Here is an 18,322-nt window from a genome sequence, read left to right as displayed (position 1 = left end):
ATTCACATTTATTGTACAAAATGTTAATAAAAAATCAACCAGCCAACCGACCACATTTTTTTCAAAATGTGACAGTAACCCACTTTTTTTTTGCCTTATCTCTTTGCAACCACTCCTGAGTCTTCAATGAATGACAAAGAAACCCTCGCACCAAAGGGTAGACTGCAAATGTTGTCACCTTTCTAAACAACTTCAAATTTTGAATGATTTAATGATGGATGGTACTTCCGTGTGCTAGCACATTGAATAGTTCAGTGTGACACCGGTTCTAACTGACTGCACAGTACACCAAATAGAAATTGGGACAACAAAAAAGACCTGCCACTTCTGCCAGTCTTTGGCCATTTTCTGTAGGCTTTCCCCTGTGTGGTTTATTTTGTGCATTTCCAACACAATGGTATGATGCTATGTTGTCTCTGCTTGACTTTCAGTCTAGTTTCCATAAAAGGGCTGTTTTAGTGTGGTCTTACTGATATTTTCTTAGGATGTGTCCAATCCATCTCTACCATCTGATGATGTTCATGTCTTTCTGCTTATATCTATAGAGGTAATGTTAGAGATCTGATTAAAGCAGGTTCCTTTCAATTTAACTAGTATACATGTAACAATATTTAAACTAGAAATTTATGAAACAGATAATTAACTGCTATCAGCCAATCAAGGATCCACAAATATAAATTACAGAAATAAACAAACAAAAAATATATTAAGATTATAACAGGTGTGGATCCAGATAAGTTCAAATAAATTTGCGGTCGTATAATGGTATCATGCTATTGTCAGTTTCGTCATTGTCGTCTGTAGATATTTCATTTCTGAATAACTTGAGCAGAAGTGTATAGATCTTTATGAAATTAAACCCAAATGAATTGATTTAGGGGTTTTAACTTGAACTGATTATGAATGAAGGGCCAGAAACAAACCATGTCTTATTTTGCAAATAATAGTTCGAATGGATCTTATAAATTGTACCTCAAGGTGACATACTCCCTCTCAAAACAAGGACTTGGATTGATTATAGGGGTTGTGCTTATTGAGGAATAAAGAACCAAAAAGGGACATAGCTGATTTAGGTCAAGTTCTTTCTGTCTCTATTGTCTAATTGCATTCAAAATCAAAATCTGTATCAAGCTTGAATGGTGTGTGCAAACTTGACCCAATTCTTCAAGCATTTTATTTGTTTGATACATGTATGAAATTAAGGCTGTTATGGAAAGGAGGGGGGGCTCGGATTTTATGTTGAGTTAGAAACTTTTGTTTGTCTAAGCACGAAAATAATTTATTTCTTTCAGCAACAGCCAGGGTTAAATGTTTTATTTGATTATCATCTTTATTGTTTAGGGATGGTGGAAATATTGAACATTTTCTTATCGTATGACTGAGAAAAAAATTTTGGCTGAAATTTTGAATAACCTTATTTTTTTCACAACAAAGCAAGCCATACTCCCCCTCAGTACAAAAATGGTCTGTGCCTAACAATTGGTACAAGGAACATAATACCTGGTTACGTACCTGACTAAGAAGACAAAATTAAAAACAAATAAAAGCTGGGAGCAGTTTTAACCTCTTTACCCACATGGACCAACAACTGCAACTAATAAACTGGAGAATAATTTGTTTAATGTAAAGTAAGTAAGAGACCATGAAACAGATGCAGAAAGAAATAAAACACCATAGATAATAATAGAAAAACACACACCAACTAAAAATAAACTAGAAATACTGTGAGCAAGTTCGTAAAAAGAATACATTCCCCTACTTCAAATGCAGTTGAATGTGTAACCTTAAGTCCAACTTTCTCCCTTTGCAGTACTCAGATAGTAACTTTATTCCTTCATGCACATCTGTATATGATGCCCTACTTTCCAATAAAGTTTCATCAAAATCAATTAAGGAGGTAGACCTAGGGTAAGGGACACAACTCTTACAAATCATTGGAATGTTTGTATTCTGCATTTTACATCAATGTCATGTAAGCATCAAAGGAACTTGGATTGATTTCATTCTATTTCAAGTGAAAGCTTGACAGGCTTTGGTGAAATTGAATACGATACCAACTCATCACTTATTTCAAGAGTTATGTTTCCTTCTAGGTCTACTTCCTTGAAGCAGTTTAGGAGGCGTTGCACTTAGGAAGTTTTATCATTTCAACAGTTTAAGTTGATTATCTCCCCTTGGAATCTTCTGATAGTAACTATATTACTTCATGTACATCTAAACATGTTGCAAAACCTTCATAGAAGATTTCATCAAAGTCCTTTGAATTGTTGGAGAAGATGCACTTACGATTTATAAACATGAAACATACTTGATTTGGATTATCTCCCTTTGTAATATCCCTGACCGTAGCCATATTTCTTCATGTATATCTACATATGATGCCCAGCTTCCTTCCTATGAAGTAGGAAAATAGAAGTAAGGTCTAGGCTTGATTTTACATCGTTTCTTTTTTTTTCAGCAGAGCTGGAGTAAAAATGTCTATCATATAAATTATTAATGGAGAGTGATGATATTATTAACATAGAGAAAAGTCAAATGCTGCAAAAACACAATCAAAAGAAAATACCACACAATTTATCTGCTAGTCATTTATATGATTTTGGTTACTTTAAGGAAATAATACTTAATTCATTACTGCCAAGAAAAAGATGTGATAAACACATTAATGACCTTTTTAATATTGCCCTTCTTATCAGCCCTTGATCGATATCGTCTCTCATAACTTGCCGATCTCAAAATCTCAGGCTGATAAGAAAGGTAAAATTAAAAAGTTGGAGTGCAGGAGTAAAAACATTTTTTGTGGTATGTATTCCATATACATCAGTGTGGGTAGCCATTTTTTTCCCCAACTTGCTATACTGGCTAGTGAAATATTGTCTTGCTAGCCAAATTTTTTTTGTTTTTTTTTCTGTAGTATCATTTGTTTTTTCTTGGATTTAACTATCTTCTGCCTTTCTTTTTCTTTCTTCAACTATCTTTCCATTTGTTTCTAAATATATTGAAAACTTTTTCATTTTCGAATATTCCCTCCTGTTGAAAGTTTTTCAAGTACTTAAAGTACTCCATTCCTAAACTTATATTTTAAAAATAAAATTATATTTCAACAGATTCATCATCATGAAACAAGGAAATGTTTATCATTTGCTTCTTGTTCATTTTTATTTTGACAATAAACAACTAATTTTCAAGGTAACATTTCATAAATTACCAAAATAATTTCGTTTGACTACGAGATTGGGACCATTGCATAGGTTTTCATTCAAAATTGTCAACTTTCCTTTCATCTGACGCAACATCCCTTCAGCACCTGCGTATGGAGTGTTCATATCACAACTCATACATTATGCCAGAGCTTGCCGAAACTACACAGACTTTTTGTATCGCGCTAGAACTCTAACAAATAGGCTTCTGGAACTGGGTTATGTTGCTACAAGATTGAAGTCATCACTAAAGAAGTTTTATGGTCATCATTATGAACTCGTGGATTGTTATGGTGTATCCATCTACACCATGAAAACTGATTTATTCAACAGGTCATAGTTTTCCTTTCCTTGTTTGTCTACCCCGTACTTGACCTTTTATGAGCAACTCGGCGGGTGTTTCTTAAAAAGCAGAGGACACTTACCCTACCTGTGCACATGGTCCATGCTCCCAGTTTTTAGTGGAGTCCGATTTGCTCATTTGATTTTGCTACTTTGTATGTATGGTTTTAGTTACTTTATGGTCTTTGTTGTGTATGTCTGTTTCCTATGTTTTGTCTTTGTCCCTGGATTACATTCTTTTGATTACCGCTATAACTTTGGTACCCTTGATTACTCTTTTGGCACATCCCATTTGGAAATAAAAATGGAAGATCGTTACAAGTCAATAAAATTGTGCAAAATTCACTTAACATATTCAAGCTAAACTTCTAAATATGTAGGGAACATTTTTTTAATGTATGATATTAAGGGATGTTTAAATAAATAAGCTGTTGGCTGGTTAACTTTCCTTGGAACTCACCAATCAAATGAAGGTCGCCAAATTAACGAGTGTAAGCTAATGAGAACTCGCCAAATTACACATCTACTTGTATTTGGCGAGCTGGGGAATGGTGGTTTCCCACATTGATACATGTTAAATAACACACATGGACAAATAAATACAATGACATTCCTTGGTTAGTTCAGTCTATGCCTTTATACCTTTAGTCATTAGCCCAAAGCCTGAGGCTAGTAAAAATCGAATTGGGCTAGTAAAAATTCTGAGAGTTTCAGTTGCATTTTTATAAATAAAAATACTGAAACTGACTCTTTGGGCTAGTAGCTAAAAATATTGATGGCAAAGACTGTAACAGTTAATAAGTAGCACATTTTTTTTGTGAATGTGGATTGCAATGTCAATTGTTACATCAAATAGCATAGACCCTACAGATTTAGAGAGCATTTATCACATCCAATTTAATCTAAAAAAAGATAAACATCAGAAGTTTATCATGATGATCCCAACAGTTATACTCCACCAAAAAAAAGAGGGTCAGGGTGGTCATCAGAAAGGGAGGGTCTACATACATTCTGGAACACTAAAGAAGTCAGGCTGGTTTGTAGACAGTGAGTGTCCAAATCCATTTTGGAAGATAAAGGCGAAAAATATACGTGGTAGGTCCTCAGTTGCAAAATCCATGGATGATGATGAAATGCCATCATCTCAAACAGCCCCATGCACATAGTACTGGAAGATGATAAATACACAGTCAAGATGAACATGGAACAATTGAGATGAAAGCTGACTGATTTCACCCGACACATTCTTCCATGCCACTTGAGACACAAATGTCCTGAAAATAGAACAAGAATAAAAACGCTATACTTGTTAGCATAAAATCTGTAACCAGTGAACTAATGACTTTTATATTTAATGAAGAACAGCCAAAACCTGTCGTAATAGACAGACGAGGCTAACATCCAGACCACTTTATACATTTGACTAATTTACCAGAGATATAAAAAAAATACCTCCAAACATAACATGCTACAGACAGAATGACACGAGATCACTTTATACACTTGACTAATTTACCAGAGGTATAAAAAAATACCTCCAAACATAACATGCTACAGACAGAATGACATGAGATCACTTTATACACTTGACTAATTTACCAGAGGTATAAAAGCTACCTCCAAACCTAACATGTGGCAGATGGACAAAATGGCTGACATAGCACTGTATTCACTTCAAACTTGACTAACCAAACAATTAGACTGACACCAAGACTACTTAATTCAGTTGACTAATTTACCAGAGGTATAAAACAGCTACCTCCAAACCTAATATGCTACAGACAGACTGATTGACACGAAATCACTATTTTCACTTGACTAATCAACCAGAAGTAAAACAAACACCGCCAAAACTAATATGTGACAGACAGATAGACTAACATGAGATCACTTTCTACACTCGACTTGTCAACCCAAGATATAAAAGCTATCTCCAAACCTAACCTGTGACAGACAGACAGACTGATGTGAGATCAGTATATACACTTGACTACTCACCTGAGGTATAAAAACTACCTCCAAACCTAACGTGTGACAAACGGAAAGACAGACTGTCATGATATCACTATATACATTTGACTTATTAACCAGACTTATACAAGAGACTCACAAGAGCCTGAATCACTCACCTGCTCAGGATTGAAAGTATTGCGATTTTCAATTCAGAGGATACCAACCCATGAAATATAAGCAGAATTTTCTGAAATTTGTGCCAAAAATAGACCTTATTATAGTGAACATGTATCAACTTACATGAACATTAATCATCAATCTACTACTGTTTACTACAAGAGTAATCAAGGGAACCAAAGTTACAGCTGTAATAAAAAGAATGTAATCCAGGGACAAAGACCAGACATTTTAAACAGACATACACAACAAAGAACATAAAGTAAATAAAATCATACATACAAAGTAACAAAAGCATACGAGCAACTCAGACTCTGCTAAAAATTGGCAGCATGGACCAGGTGCACCGGTAGGGTAAGAGTCCTCTGCTTTTCTAGAAACACCCGCCGAGTTGCTCATAAAAAGTCAAGTACGGGGTATATGAAAGAGGAAAGGAAAACTATGATACGTTGAACAAATCAGTTTTCATGGTGCAGATGGATACACCATAACGATCAACAAGTTCATTATGATGACCATAAAACTTCTGTAGTGATGACTTCAATCTTGTAGCAACACAACCCTGTTCCAGAAGCCTATTTGTTAGAGTTCTAGGGAATACAAAAAGTCTGCGTAGTTGGCAAGCTCTGGCATAATGTATGAGTTGTGATATGAACACTCCATACGCAGGTGCTGAAGGGATGTTGCCACAGATGAAAGGAAAGTAACATACCCTTAAATAGCTCTGATTCCCCCTATATTGGTACCTACATTTTGTATCCCAAAAAAAAAAAAAAACAACCAAACAAAAAACATACAGAAATTAACATATAGAACACATATCACTAAAATATATTGAAGCATAAATTTCAACATGAGAGGGAAACTTTAGTGGAGAACTGGGCAAGTTAAGCAGGATCATGTTCCTTCACTTGCATGTAAAGGATGATGAAAAACTCCTAGTGCTAAACATAAACAACTAAAATGGACTCACATACGGCTACAAAAACAGCCTATGAAAGTGCACCATCAGTCCCTAGTAGTGTTCAGCAGTTCAAGGCCAATGTCAACAGACCATAATATGTTGACTCAGTTGTACTTTTAAGACCAGCATAGGATTCCCATATTCTCTGTCCTACAAATGACAAAAACATTGAAACATCAAGTTACATGTAAATACTTGTTTTTGCTTTTTTTATCTGCATTTGAAAAAAATATTCCACACATGCACTTGTGTGATGGAAAAAAATCATTCTTACCCTGTAAATTTTTGAAAACGCAGAAGAATTACAATATAAATTTTAAAAAAATCCTTGCAACTTTCTTACTACATGAGGAAAAAAAATACATAGTCAACTGATTTCAACAATAACAAGTAAAGATATTATAGCATATACACATGTACCTAAAAATGAAAAAAAATAATAATAATTTATACTGTAAAGAGAGGTAATTCTACAGTAAATGTACAGTGTATTCAAGATGACTCTTTATGACTGCATGTTTCATTGATTTTTCCATAATATAAATAGGAAATTCCTGTTTTTTTTCTCTTAATTTCAAAAACACATACAGACTTGTGCACTTGGAAACATCCTCCTTAATGTGGAATCATATCTTTCGAGCACACTTGCGGCAAAATTTTTTATGTGCTGACAACGTTTATCACTCATCTACATTTTGTAGTCAAAAATAGTCATTTTAGCTTTCTAAAGCTGGACTCTTGACCTTCCTGTACTATTTTCACAAGAATCATTTAATCAGTAGAATGAAAGTATGGAAAATGGTAATACCTGCCAACTTTTACCATTTGTCTCACCAAACACGGGCACAAAAAAATGTACATGTACATTATATACATGTAGGGACCTGCCAATACACATATCGGAAATTGGACACGGATAGTAACTGCAGTTTGATGGTATCATTTGCATTTGTAGTGACCCATGTTGTATAGAAAGAGGGAAAAAAACAAAAAATATGAGAAAAGTCTTGTCAGATAGAAAAAAGGGGGAGGGGAACCCAGAGGCTCATACTGGGACCTGTCCTCACGTACCTAAGCCTCCAATAGGATTTTTCAGGTCTTATTTGTCCAAAAGCCTGATTTTGTCCAAACAACCTATAGAACTCCGAATCTAAATCCATAAATTCGTGTTTCAATCTAATTTCCTTGATTAGAAATAAAAGAGTCATGAATCTGACAAAGCCCAAAAAGTGTTAATTATGGTGAGTCTCAAAGCGTATAAGTATATTTAGCTGGTCCTGAGATGCATTCCAGCACAAGTTACCAATATTATGAATATCAAAATTAAGTTTACAATCAATTCCTTCAATTTTTAAACTATGATATAGCGGAAGTCACATATCTCAGTTAAATGCCCGCCACAGTTACGGGGATGACCAGCATGTCGCGGAACCGGAGTATTCTGGTTTTCACTTAAACTGGAGTGAACCAGCCGGTTTATCGGTATAAATAAATTATCCTATTCTTCTATATTTCGATATATCGTCTTCAGTGTAGATACGTCTCGCAAAAAATGGATCTTAGGACGGACATTCCTTGCCTGGAGAGTTTAGCCGATCTCCAGATGCAAGAATTACAGGACAAAAAAGCATGCTTGGAAACTTATTCAATTTTGCAGATAAGTCATTTTTAATATTATTTTGTTCTTTGAAATACAATTCTAAGTAACAATGTTTTCCTCAATAGGCAACTATTTCTCGAATATATAGAACTCGATTAAATCCGATTGGGTCCAATATTATATTAATAAAAACAAAACAAACCAAATCAAAAATAGTTGAGGACAAGGAGTGGCATGTATACACGGGGACCGTCCATTGACTCACTGCTTACAAAAATGATGATACTATATATAATTTTCAATCTGCCCACTGACTGTCGTAGAATTTGAACTCCCAATGCCCAGCCTTAATTCAGCATTTAACCCCTGCTTTGCAAATTTTAGTGGGGGGGGGTCAGTACGCCCCCGTCTGAATCCGCCCCTGAAAAGTACCGTTATTGTCCTATTAGAATCGAAATAAATTGCTATCGCTCGGGGTAAAATACTGCGACATAAATGGTCAGTCCGCGGTAAAACAATGATAAAATGGAGTTTCCGTGATTTGTTTCTTAATTTTTTTTCTATTCAAATAACACCAAGAACTGTTTACAACAGTAATATTATTTTATTTACCCTTTCTCCAGTATCAAACCCATGTAGAAAATTGGAAGAGAAAAAGGTTTGTAAACCTTGAAATTATACGGCTACATTTATAATACGAACTATTTTGAAACTAGACAGGATTTACTTCATACAATAAATTGTACTGACTGATTATATTCAAGGATTTATAGCTTCGTGTGTAAAAATGTTAAAGAAATGAATACAATCATTTTGAACTGTAAAGTTCTGTTTTTTTTTTGTTTTTTGTTTTTGTTTTTTTTGTTTTTGTTTTTTTGTTTTGTTTTGTTTTGTTTTGTTTTTTGTTGCTGTTGAATTCACAGGTGCACGGTGGCCACCTTAAACTTATACGTCGTATTGCAGCCAGCTTCATAGCACACAACACTGATAGGAATTACGCTGTTTGACAAAACATATTAGCAGCTTGTGGTCCATAGTAATATACAATTGTACTTCACAAAATCGGCGAACTTTTGTTTCCGTTCTCGAGATCTAACCAGTGCAAACCGACCTTTGGAATTCAATCATATCACATGATGATTGTTTATTCAATCAGACAACTTCACGTAAAATCATTAAATTCTTCCCGTCATGATCGAGGAAGCAGCCAATTTATCACCCGAGGTACTTATTCGGTGCTTCAATACATTGTGTACGTACTTTTAAAACAACATATATTCTCCCCGTTGATCATACATGTACATGGCGGTATAGATAATCTATTAACATGGCCGATGCTATCGTATATGGGAGGTTGCTACAGAAATCAAATCGGGTATATATTTCAAGTTCCCAATGAAGCAATGATAAAATGGAAATGTCCGTGATTTTTTTTCTTAACAGAATGCTAATAGCCAAACCACGAAACAGACAATAAATATAACGAAAAAGTTAAAATACTGCACATCACAGAATATAGTTTTAATTAGACAACGGAAGAATATTACTTAAACATTGTCTTTAAGCATTCGCCGACATATCGACTTGTTTAAGGTAAAAATTATTCTTTCCGTTTTTCGCTCCCGTTCCGATATCTGTTTCCACCTTTTAGTAACACACATTACCTGAGCCGATGCGGAAGGAATAGGAAAGTAATACATTTACTGTTTCCCGAATGCACATTCGACAAATGGTTTATTATATTGAACCATAATCCAAAAGTTAAAACAGCGAGCCAGAATGATGGAGGGAGATTAACACGTGAGAGAAAAAATGACTTGCCATGGCAAGTCTGCCAATTTTCCTTTTGTTTTACTTTCTGAAATCCAGGTATTAAATCGCATCCGCAGAACTTTCTATCCGCTGGCTTAAGGTGTAAAACATACCCTCTATACTAAGAGAAATTGACTTCTGAATCAAAATGTTTTCCAGGTTTTAAATTGCTCCCCATTTAATCTAATAAAAGTACAATTCAATCTTTTCTTTCATTGACAAATGCTGATTTTTGTTGTCATTTTTTTTTTCATTTCAAGAAGTAATTGAAAAACAAGCAGAGGAATACACGACAGTGACAGGAAGCTATACAGCCTGGAGAACAGACGTCAACCTTGCCTCACCTGATCCCACCAACCCCTTCACAGCAGATGACGAGCACATTGATGACTACTACAATTCACTCCAGTACAGTTTACACGAACACAACTTACCGGAAACTGTTGACCGGACGTCACGCCCAAGAAAGACAACTCCAAGTACGGCTGTTTCTATAGTTCTGCTTTCGTCGCCGGTGGAATGTTTAGGGATTTTGTTGGAGGGTGGTCGGCAATGTCCTGGAGATATGCTGCTTGTAATGTCCCCGACCTGGTTGATCAAGGACAAGTCTGAAGATAAAGAGGGGCTTCATTCCCTGTATGTTAAAAAGGCAATAACCTTTGACCGTTGTGGGTGTTCCTACATTGACGTATTTGAAATACCACGACGGTGCACCTACTTTGTCAACTTCTTTACGCGTGCATGCACGGACGGACAACGCAATGATGGAGAAAATGTAGAGCTTGATCTAGACTGTCCGATGTCGAGCTCAATTGAACTTTGCAAGAGAGTTGATGATAAACTACTGACGAGAATATGGATGGCGGCCGCTGGTGTTTTTTATCCTGAAACCCTCGCATTTGCTTATAAACCGTCGTATGAATACGCAGTCCCGAACGACGTGAATATCAGAGTCTGTTCTGTAGAAAACAAAGACGAAGTCAAGGACTATATTTCTAAAGAACTGCAAATTTTCCTGAATTCAGAAGGAATACAGTTGGCTGGAAAGGTTAGTTAATCGATGCATTTCTCACAAAAACCGAAACCGACGAACGAGATGAGTAACTAATTTGAAATACGATGTCAACATAGGCACATGTTGCAATCGATCATAGACACAGAATATACCGATTGGTATTCTGAATATTACATGCTGTTTCGAAATACATGTTGGGGCAGAATGGGTCCAAGTGTTTGGGTCTTTCCAATATCGATACCACAACAAACAAACGGACCGCTTTTTTACCATAAGCGTCCCCTGCAACCCCTCTGGATCCGCCACTGGGTTGAATAGGGCCAGCAACAAGACAATAGCTTTGATATTGTATTTCAAGGTTCCATACCACTGTAGGAAGTTTGGAATAACAGGACCAACGGCGTGAGCAATAAGCATTTTGTAAAAAAAAAACTTAAAATAATAGTAAATTTCTGATATCTAATTGCAAACTTTTATTTGATCACTTACATTGTACTGGAAACTTACTCAGTCCAACGGGGTTGTATCGATCTTGAATTATGTGCCCATACAAAAATGTAATTGTCCAGATTGTCCGGGTTCGGCATCTGCGGTCGTATTAGGTTTTGTACAAAGATGAAATTTTATTAACGCCAAAATTCATTAAATCACTCGTCCAACATTTGTACCAAGCGGCAAAAACCTTAGTTTTTGTCATGTCGTTCATATACACGTGTATATATGTAAAAGTAACCTTGTAATGGATGACTCAAATGCATGTCTTTTTTTTATTCCTACATGTAGGTAGTAGTAAAACCATCAGGTCCGATATGGCATGCCAGCAGAGGTGTCACATTCCACGAAGTCACAGAGTTTGACCAAATATACAACGCTGTCATAGATTTGCTGGACATTTTGGAAATAGAAAGTACAGTACTAGTAGAGGCATTCCATCGACCACCAGCACACCGTGATCTCATTCTTGGTAATCATATATTTTGGCCCTGTACAACAATGTATAACAATTCGGCTGTCAGTAACAACTTTTAGGTTTATACTTATGTTACATGTACATAGCAACCCAGGGAGAAATCAGACGGGATGTCCAGGGGTTCGAACTTCCCCTATTTGTTGGAAAGTTTTGTTTATTTTGCACAAAATGTAGACAAAAGATGAAAAAAATAAAAGCCAACCATTTCTTTCAAACTCTTTTAATTAACTCACACTATATTTAGGTTACAGACCACCAATTCAACCAATGAGCATTTGGAACGTACGCAAAAATAGTCCTACGCAGAAATTACCCCTGTTCCTCAGAGTGCTGTGAAAAAAGTTCTCATCTTATTTAAAAAATTTAAACAGTTTCTGAAAGGAAAAACATTTCTGTACATTTTATAGGTGCATTTTGCTTCTTGTGATGTGAAGCCTAATCTCCATAATGATTTTTAAATATACCCCTATCTTGTGAAAACACTGGGATTTCCCATGCTATTTATAGACCCTTCACTTCCGGTGACCAGTACTGCACTGCAAGTCTGCTAACCCCACATGCCATTCTGAGGATTGTGAGCTGACATATGTAGAATCATGCTGATATATAGTCCTCTGCAGGTTAAAGTTAAGGTAAAGTCCAGAGAAGCCATTGAATATTGTGAAATTAGCATAGAAGCCTATGGAAAGTGGAATTAGTGGTTTTTAGCCTATACGTACCTCCCGCTTGCGGATTATAACTACGAAGCGGTTGATCCAGATTGTGGGTGCAGAGGCTAACACCCTCCTTTTTATTAGAAAATTTGTAATTTTCATGTGTAAAATTGATAGACAAAAAACTGGCAAATAATGTTCTAACAACCCCTTTTCCTCAAGAACCTCGACTGGCACCCCTTTTCAAAGTGTCGGGATCCGGTCCTGTTAAGTTTTTTAATTTTTCTTTTTTCCCTTTTTGTCACCATGCATTCTGTAAAAATGTTTTAATAAAGATCAAATCGTCATTTATTTAGATGAAAGTTCATACAGAATTCGTGTTTGTGTATGTAGACAGGCCGACAACACGCCTATAACATCACAGATTGTTTGTGGAATCGGTAAAAAGAATACACCTATCAATGGCGACAACACCATACCTTTGACCTTTGACACGACTATGAAAATGTGGGGCATAAATGAAAAGGAGCGACAACGCCTTTACAACACTGTGAAGCTTGGTTCAGAAAAAATATTGGGCACTATCATGGAGGATGAAAAAAATCTGTCATGTGATAGCCGAGGAGGACCAGGTGCTCAAACAGATATCATAGGTAAGTAGGCCTGTTTTTTTTTCGCTACTAGTTTGTTGTATTGCGCATGCCTAAACACAAAATGATCTCTAATTGAACTTCCAGAAAAATACTTCGCCTTTCTACACAATGCATTTTACATGTATTATTTGATTTAGAATTATAGATTAATGTTTTCAGAGAAAGGGTTTCCTAAATACATGGAACACCAGCAGGGAAGTCAGAACATTACCTTTGTTTTGAAAAAAAAAGTTAATTGCCACAAATTTGCACATAGTAACTGTAGCCTTCAAACTTAGATAAATCATGATGGTTCATGATGTGATGCAGCTAGATATACTAACATCAGGTATCATACACGTTTTTATTTTAATATGGCAATCGCTTTCAAATTAGTGGGCGATTTATTTAAACAATGTATGATAATCAGACATGCATGATGCTCGATTCGCGTCATGTGATAATCATATGGCAACCATACACTGTGTATGTTTACCTTACGAATTTGAAAATTTATGAAATTTATGAAATGTGTGTGCGTGTATTAATGCATAAAATAGTGTTTAACAAAGATTTTGTTGTGCCCCTGGCCCCCTTAGGGGATTCGCTAGATCCGCCATTGTTCTTATGATATTGTTTACCCCCCTGGTCCCCTTATGTGATTCTCTGGATCCGCCACTGTTCTTATGATATTGTGTCCCCCCTAATCCCCTTAGGTGATTCTGTGGATCCGCCACCCTTCTTAAGATATTGTGTGCCCCCTGGTCCCCTTAGATGATTCTCTGGATCCGCAACTGTTCTCATTTATTAATTTTGGCTCGGAAACATATGGTAATCATATGTTTCTGAAAAACATAACATGATTGCCATACGATAATTGTGGAATAATTATATAACTGACACATAATTATGATTATTATACCCCACTCGTTTCATATGATTATCATATGATGCACACTACGAAAATAGCAAAAATTAATACACTGCGAAAAAAAGCGAAAATTAATACACCGCAAAAGCTGGTTCGATTTCAATTATAGCATGCATTTTATCTATTTTTAGGAATCGACTACGTTCTAAGTGAAATCAAAGGAAGCATTGAACCAGTTGGAATTGAGGTCAACAGTCACGACTGTACCATCATATGCCAGTTTTTTGAAACCTTGAACCCACATCGACAGGGTGAGACCACGCGCCCCCTAATACAGAACATGATAAAGCGCTCTCAGATGTTCGCCATGAAGGATAAGACTGTATTGGTGGTTGGAGCTGGTGGTTTTAGTAAAAGGTTCATCTGGGATGGGTTTAAAGATTATGGAATTAAGGTACATGTATGTCACTTTCACCTAGCAATCATAGAATAATTTTCTGTTATTATGATCAGTACTTAAAAATTAAAAAAAAGTCTGATCTTTCCTTTTAGCGCTTATACATGTATGCAAGTTATATAATTAATCAAGCAAAAAAAGACAGAAAGAAAACAGTGGAAGACGCGCAAGCCACATGCTTATAAGTTGTCTTTCGCTGTTGTATATGTTTGTGTATCCGAAATATAAGACATTCATTTCAGGTGAGCGATTCAGATATGCTAGGGCTTCTACCCTAAATTGTATTTTTTTCTCGTTCAAATATAAATGGCTCCTCCATATGTAAAATTTCAATGATTTACAAGAATTAAATGAAACAGGTAGAGAACGGCAATATAAACCTACGTATAAAAGTTACAAGTTAGATGCATATTTACAATATGTCATGTAACCAACAACATTTCATTGTATTTTAGATAGTTTTAGTTGACCCCGATGAATCTTCGTATGCAGCTTCCAAAGCATCCAGCTTCATTAAATACGACTTCATTGACCACACCCAGGATCAACAGCATGCTGAGAATATAATTCAAATTTTGAAAGAACAACGAAAAGATATCAGTGGCTCCATTACGTTTTGGGAAGATTGCGGACCACTCTCAGCGACCATTGCTAAGAAACTGAATCTAAGAGGACCAGGAGAGGAAGCAGCTTCAATCGCAAAGAAAAAGAGTTTTACTCAACGTCTGTTGAATTCAAAGACCGACAATCATCCACATTTTCCGCGCACATATCTCTATTCTGGTAAAGTCGCACCGATATTCACCGAATGGGACATTGACAACGCAATTGAGCATGTTGGACTACCAGCCGTTCTAAAACTAGAATACGGATCAAGCGCTGTAGGGGTTAAACCAGTCAGCAGCCGGATAGAATGTGTCAATGTGTATAACCAAATCAAGACGAACCTTTGTACCGAGGAAGATCACCCGGGAGTCGGCTTAGGTCATGGTAATGATTTATTCCTTATGGAAAAGTTGTCTGGAACAGAACACGACATCGATGTTGTTATATACAATCGACAGCTTGTCGCGGCTTTCGTTTCTGATAATGGCCCTACAAAGAAGGGGGGATACACAGAAACAACAGCATCAATGCCCACCTGTTTACCACTAGATAGACAAGGGCAAATAATCATAGCTGCATATCAATGCTGCACAGAAATAGGACTCGTCGATGGCGTTTTCAACGTGGAAATGATGATGACTACATATGGGCCCAAGCTGATAGAAATAAATGCTAGAATGGGTGGATTCTACCTGTGTGATTGGATCCGTGCCTGCTACGGCGTTGATATTCTCCTGGCTGCATTTATGATCAGTTTAGGAATACGACCTATCATACAAAAGCCAGTTTCAAAATGTCATCTAATGGGAACCATGTGCGTTCCATCATTACACCGAAAACAACTTGAGGACTGCAACATAATCAAACTCCTGGAAAATTTGATTCAAACTGGAATGGTCAGGTATAACCAGATCGAGGCTTCGCTAGATGACTGTGGCAATGTAGGCATGGAAGAACCGTTTTGTAACATTGCCGTAAAAGCATCCGAAAGCAACCAGGCCAAACAGAACCTCATTGCTGTTTGCACCGTTCTTGGATTGCACAGTGACCAATATGACCTGAATTACTATCTAAAAGATTTTTAGATGATTCTGATTAAACCTAGAATCTCTGACATGGTAACCAGTTTGGAAACGAAACCTCTCTGTCTCTGTGGTAACACTAGTTTAGCATTTAATGTATAGTTTGGTCTAAACATAAATTCAATGTTGGTTCACTACTGCTTGGTTTGTAGTTCTTTAGTACTCGTATTAAGGTATAATATAAGACCATTTAAATATCACTGCAATGTTATTCGTTTGCCTGTTTGTAATATTAGATGTTTTTATGTACAAATCTCAGTAAGAATCAGGCAAAACGGAAACAATCAGAGACATGCATGTCATAAACTCTTGGATCGGACTTTTTACATCATTAAAGGAATCTTCTATATTAGAAATGTACACTATTTCATCTTGTCATAACTTGTTCGGAAATATACAGATGTTATCCTCCCTTGAAATGTTTCTTTGAAGTGTATTTCAATTAACTTGTGACCCATTTTATAAAAAAAAAATGATCTGGAAAATCTTTTGTTTCTCTAGGTACAAATCATGACTAGTTAAATTACACAATCAAAAAGTTGAGTTATTGTATACAAATGTACCATGTTTTACGTCCTGCCTGATTCTAACAGAGACTGATACTTAATGGTGTGTAGTGTAAATTGGTGTATACATTTTGGCGAAAAAAATGTTAGTTGTTGACTAAAATGTATGTGTTACATCTATCAAACATAATTTTCACCAGAATTTTCACCAGAACAATTGTACATGTATTAATTGTCTTCTGAAAGATTTCAAGTCACAACATTACCGTTCAAAATATATGCGTCAAAAATTTATTTTACGCGCATGCTTAGATGGAGCTGCAAATATTGTTTCCGTTTTGTTCATTTACAGTTCGGTATTTGAAGGAACTAACCAAGAACTAATTTCGATAAGAGACTTGGGACTTCGATTGTACGAACGGAAATTATCATTGTTTTAATTGCAGACAAATTTATTAAAACGCCGTGGTAATGAGACTGTGGCTGTTGAAAATCTCATGTCTTAATCATTTGAATTTACTTAAAATCTAAAATCCCAAGAATCTCATGAAGTCACATCCAGTGGCGTATCCAGGGGAAGGGTGCAGGTGGTTGCATCCCTCCTTTTTTTTGGAAAATTTCATATGTAAAATTGACAAAAAGTGGCAAGTAAAGTCCAAATACCAGGGGCGGATCCAGGATTTTAGATTGGGGGAGGGGGCGCACAGTTAAAATTTTGCCGAGCGGATCGAGGCGAAAAAAAAATTGAGGTTCAAATTTTTTAAATATTCTTCTGAGTGAATGCTCTGTAGATACCTTTTGTGGTAAAAATAGTGAGAAATACCGCCTAAATCTACCACGGACAACCCATGCTTTGAATTTTTGTTTGGGAGGGCGGGGGGCACACGCCCGCCACGCCCCCGCTTGAATTCGCCCCTGAATACACTTTGTTTCTGAGGAACCCCGACGGGTACCTTTTTTCCAAAGTGTCTGGATCCGCCCTGACATCAATTTTTGTTATTAAGTAATTGTATGTCGCTTTACATTTTAGCTCCATCATTTAGCATAATTAGTTATCATTAAAAACTATGTATCATCATCTGTTGTAATTAATGTATCCATTATACCAGGAAATGTAACATAGCCAGAAGCCATTTAAGGGTAATCAAGGGAACAAAGATTCTACCGAAAATCAAAAGGATGCAATGTAGAGACATCTACTAGACAGGAAAAACAGACACACACAACAAAGAACATACGATAACCAAAATAATACGTACAAAGAAAATAAAGTAAATGAGCAACTTGGACTCCAGTAAAAAATGGAAGCGTGCACCTGTAGGGTAAGCGTTCTCTACTTTTCAAGAAATACCCGTCGCGTTTCAGGCAAATTGAATATGAGACTTAACTCAAATTGACAAAGCATGGGTAGAACCAATCTGGGAAAGCAAAATTAGTTAACTCATGTACAGTGTTAGTACCTGTATCTACATTTGTGTGGGT

The 18,322-nt window shown here is 36.2% G+C and overlaps 1 protein-coding gene and 1 long non-coding RNA gene across 3 annotated transcripts; one reads left to right on the top strand and one right to left on the bottom strand.

The window, feature by feature from the left end:
- Positions 1–137: 137 nt before the first annotated feature.
- On the bottom strand, positions 138–7,986 carry LOC148610605 (uncharacterized). Its single transcript, XR_015924716.1, has 3 exons — positions 6,646–7,986; positions 2,309–2,394; positions 138–539 (listed from the first exon to the last, which is right to left on the bottom strand). It is a non-coding gene; the product is annotated as an uncharacterized LOC148610605 (long non-coding RNA).
- Positions 7,987–8,040: 54 nt separating this feature from the next.
- Positions 8,041–17,918, top strand: LOC148610604 (carnosine synthase 1-like). 2 transcript variants are annotated; one of them, XM_088595793.1, is made up of 6 exons: positions 8,041–8,118; positions 10,309–11,096; positions 11,847–12,027; positions 13,043–13,339; positions 14,381–14,643; positions 15,102–17,918. In XM_088595793.1, the coding sequence occupies exons 2-6, from the start codon at positions 10,614–10,616 to the stop codon at positions 16,335–16,337; spliced, it is 2,460 nt and encodes an 819-aa protein (XP_088451919.1). In that variant the 5' UTR covers positions 8,041–8,118; positions 10,309–10,613; the 3' UTR covers positions 16,338–17,918. The 2 variants fall into 2 exon arrangements, with proteins under 2 accessions (XP_088451919.1, XP_088451918.1); XM_088595792.1 differs by lacking the exon at positions 8,041–8,118 and having other exon boundaries at positions 8,152–11,096.
- Positions 17,919–18,322: the final 404 nt, after the last annotated feature.

The sequence above is a fragment of the Perna viridis genome, chromosome 8 (assembly GCF_037379345.1).
Source record: "Perna viridis isolate PV_CMFRI_1.1 ecotype Kerala chromosome 8, ASM3737934v1, whole genome shotgun sequence".
NCBI classification, from domain to species: Eukaryota; Metazoa; Mollusca; class Bivalvia; order Mytilida; family Mytilidae; genus Perna; species Perna viridis.
Note: the sequence above shows the minus strand (reverse complement) of the source record. Positions and strands in the feature narration are given on the sequence as shown.

Excerpts from the sequence above, each read along its gene's own strand:
- LOC148610604 (XM_088595793.1), top strand. The coding sequence starts at position 10,614 with ATGCTGCTTGTAATGTCCCCGACCTGGTTGATCAAGGACAAGTCTGAA. Across the intron at positions 11,097-11,846 it reads GAATACAGTTGGCTGGAAAG|GTAGTAGTAAAACCATCAGG; the intron begins GTTAGTTAATCG and ends TCCTACATGTAG. Across the intron at positions 14,644-15,101 it reads TTAAAGATTATGGAATTAAG|ATAGTTTTAGTTGACCCCGA; the intron begins GTACATGTATGT and ends ATTGTATTTTAG.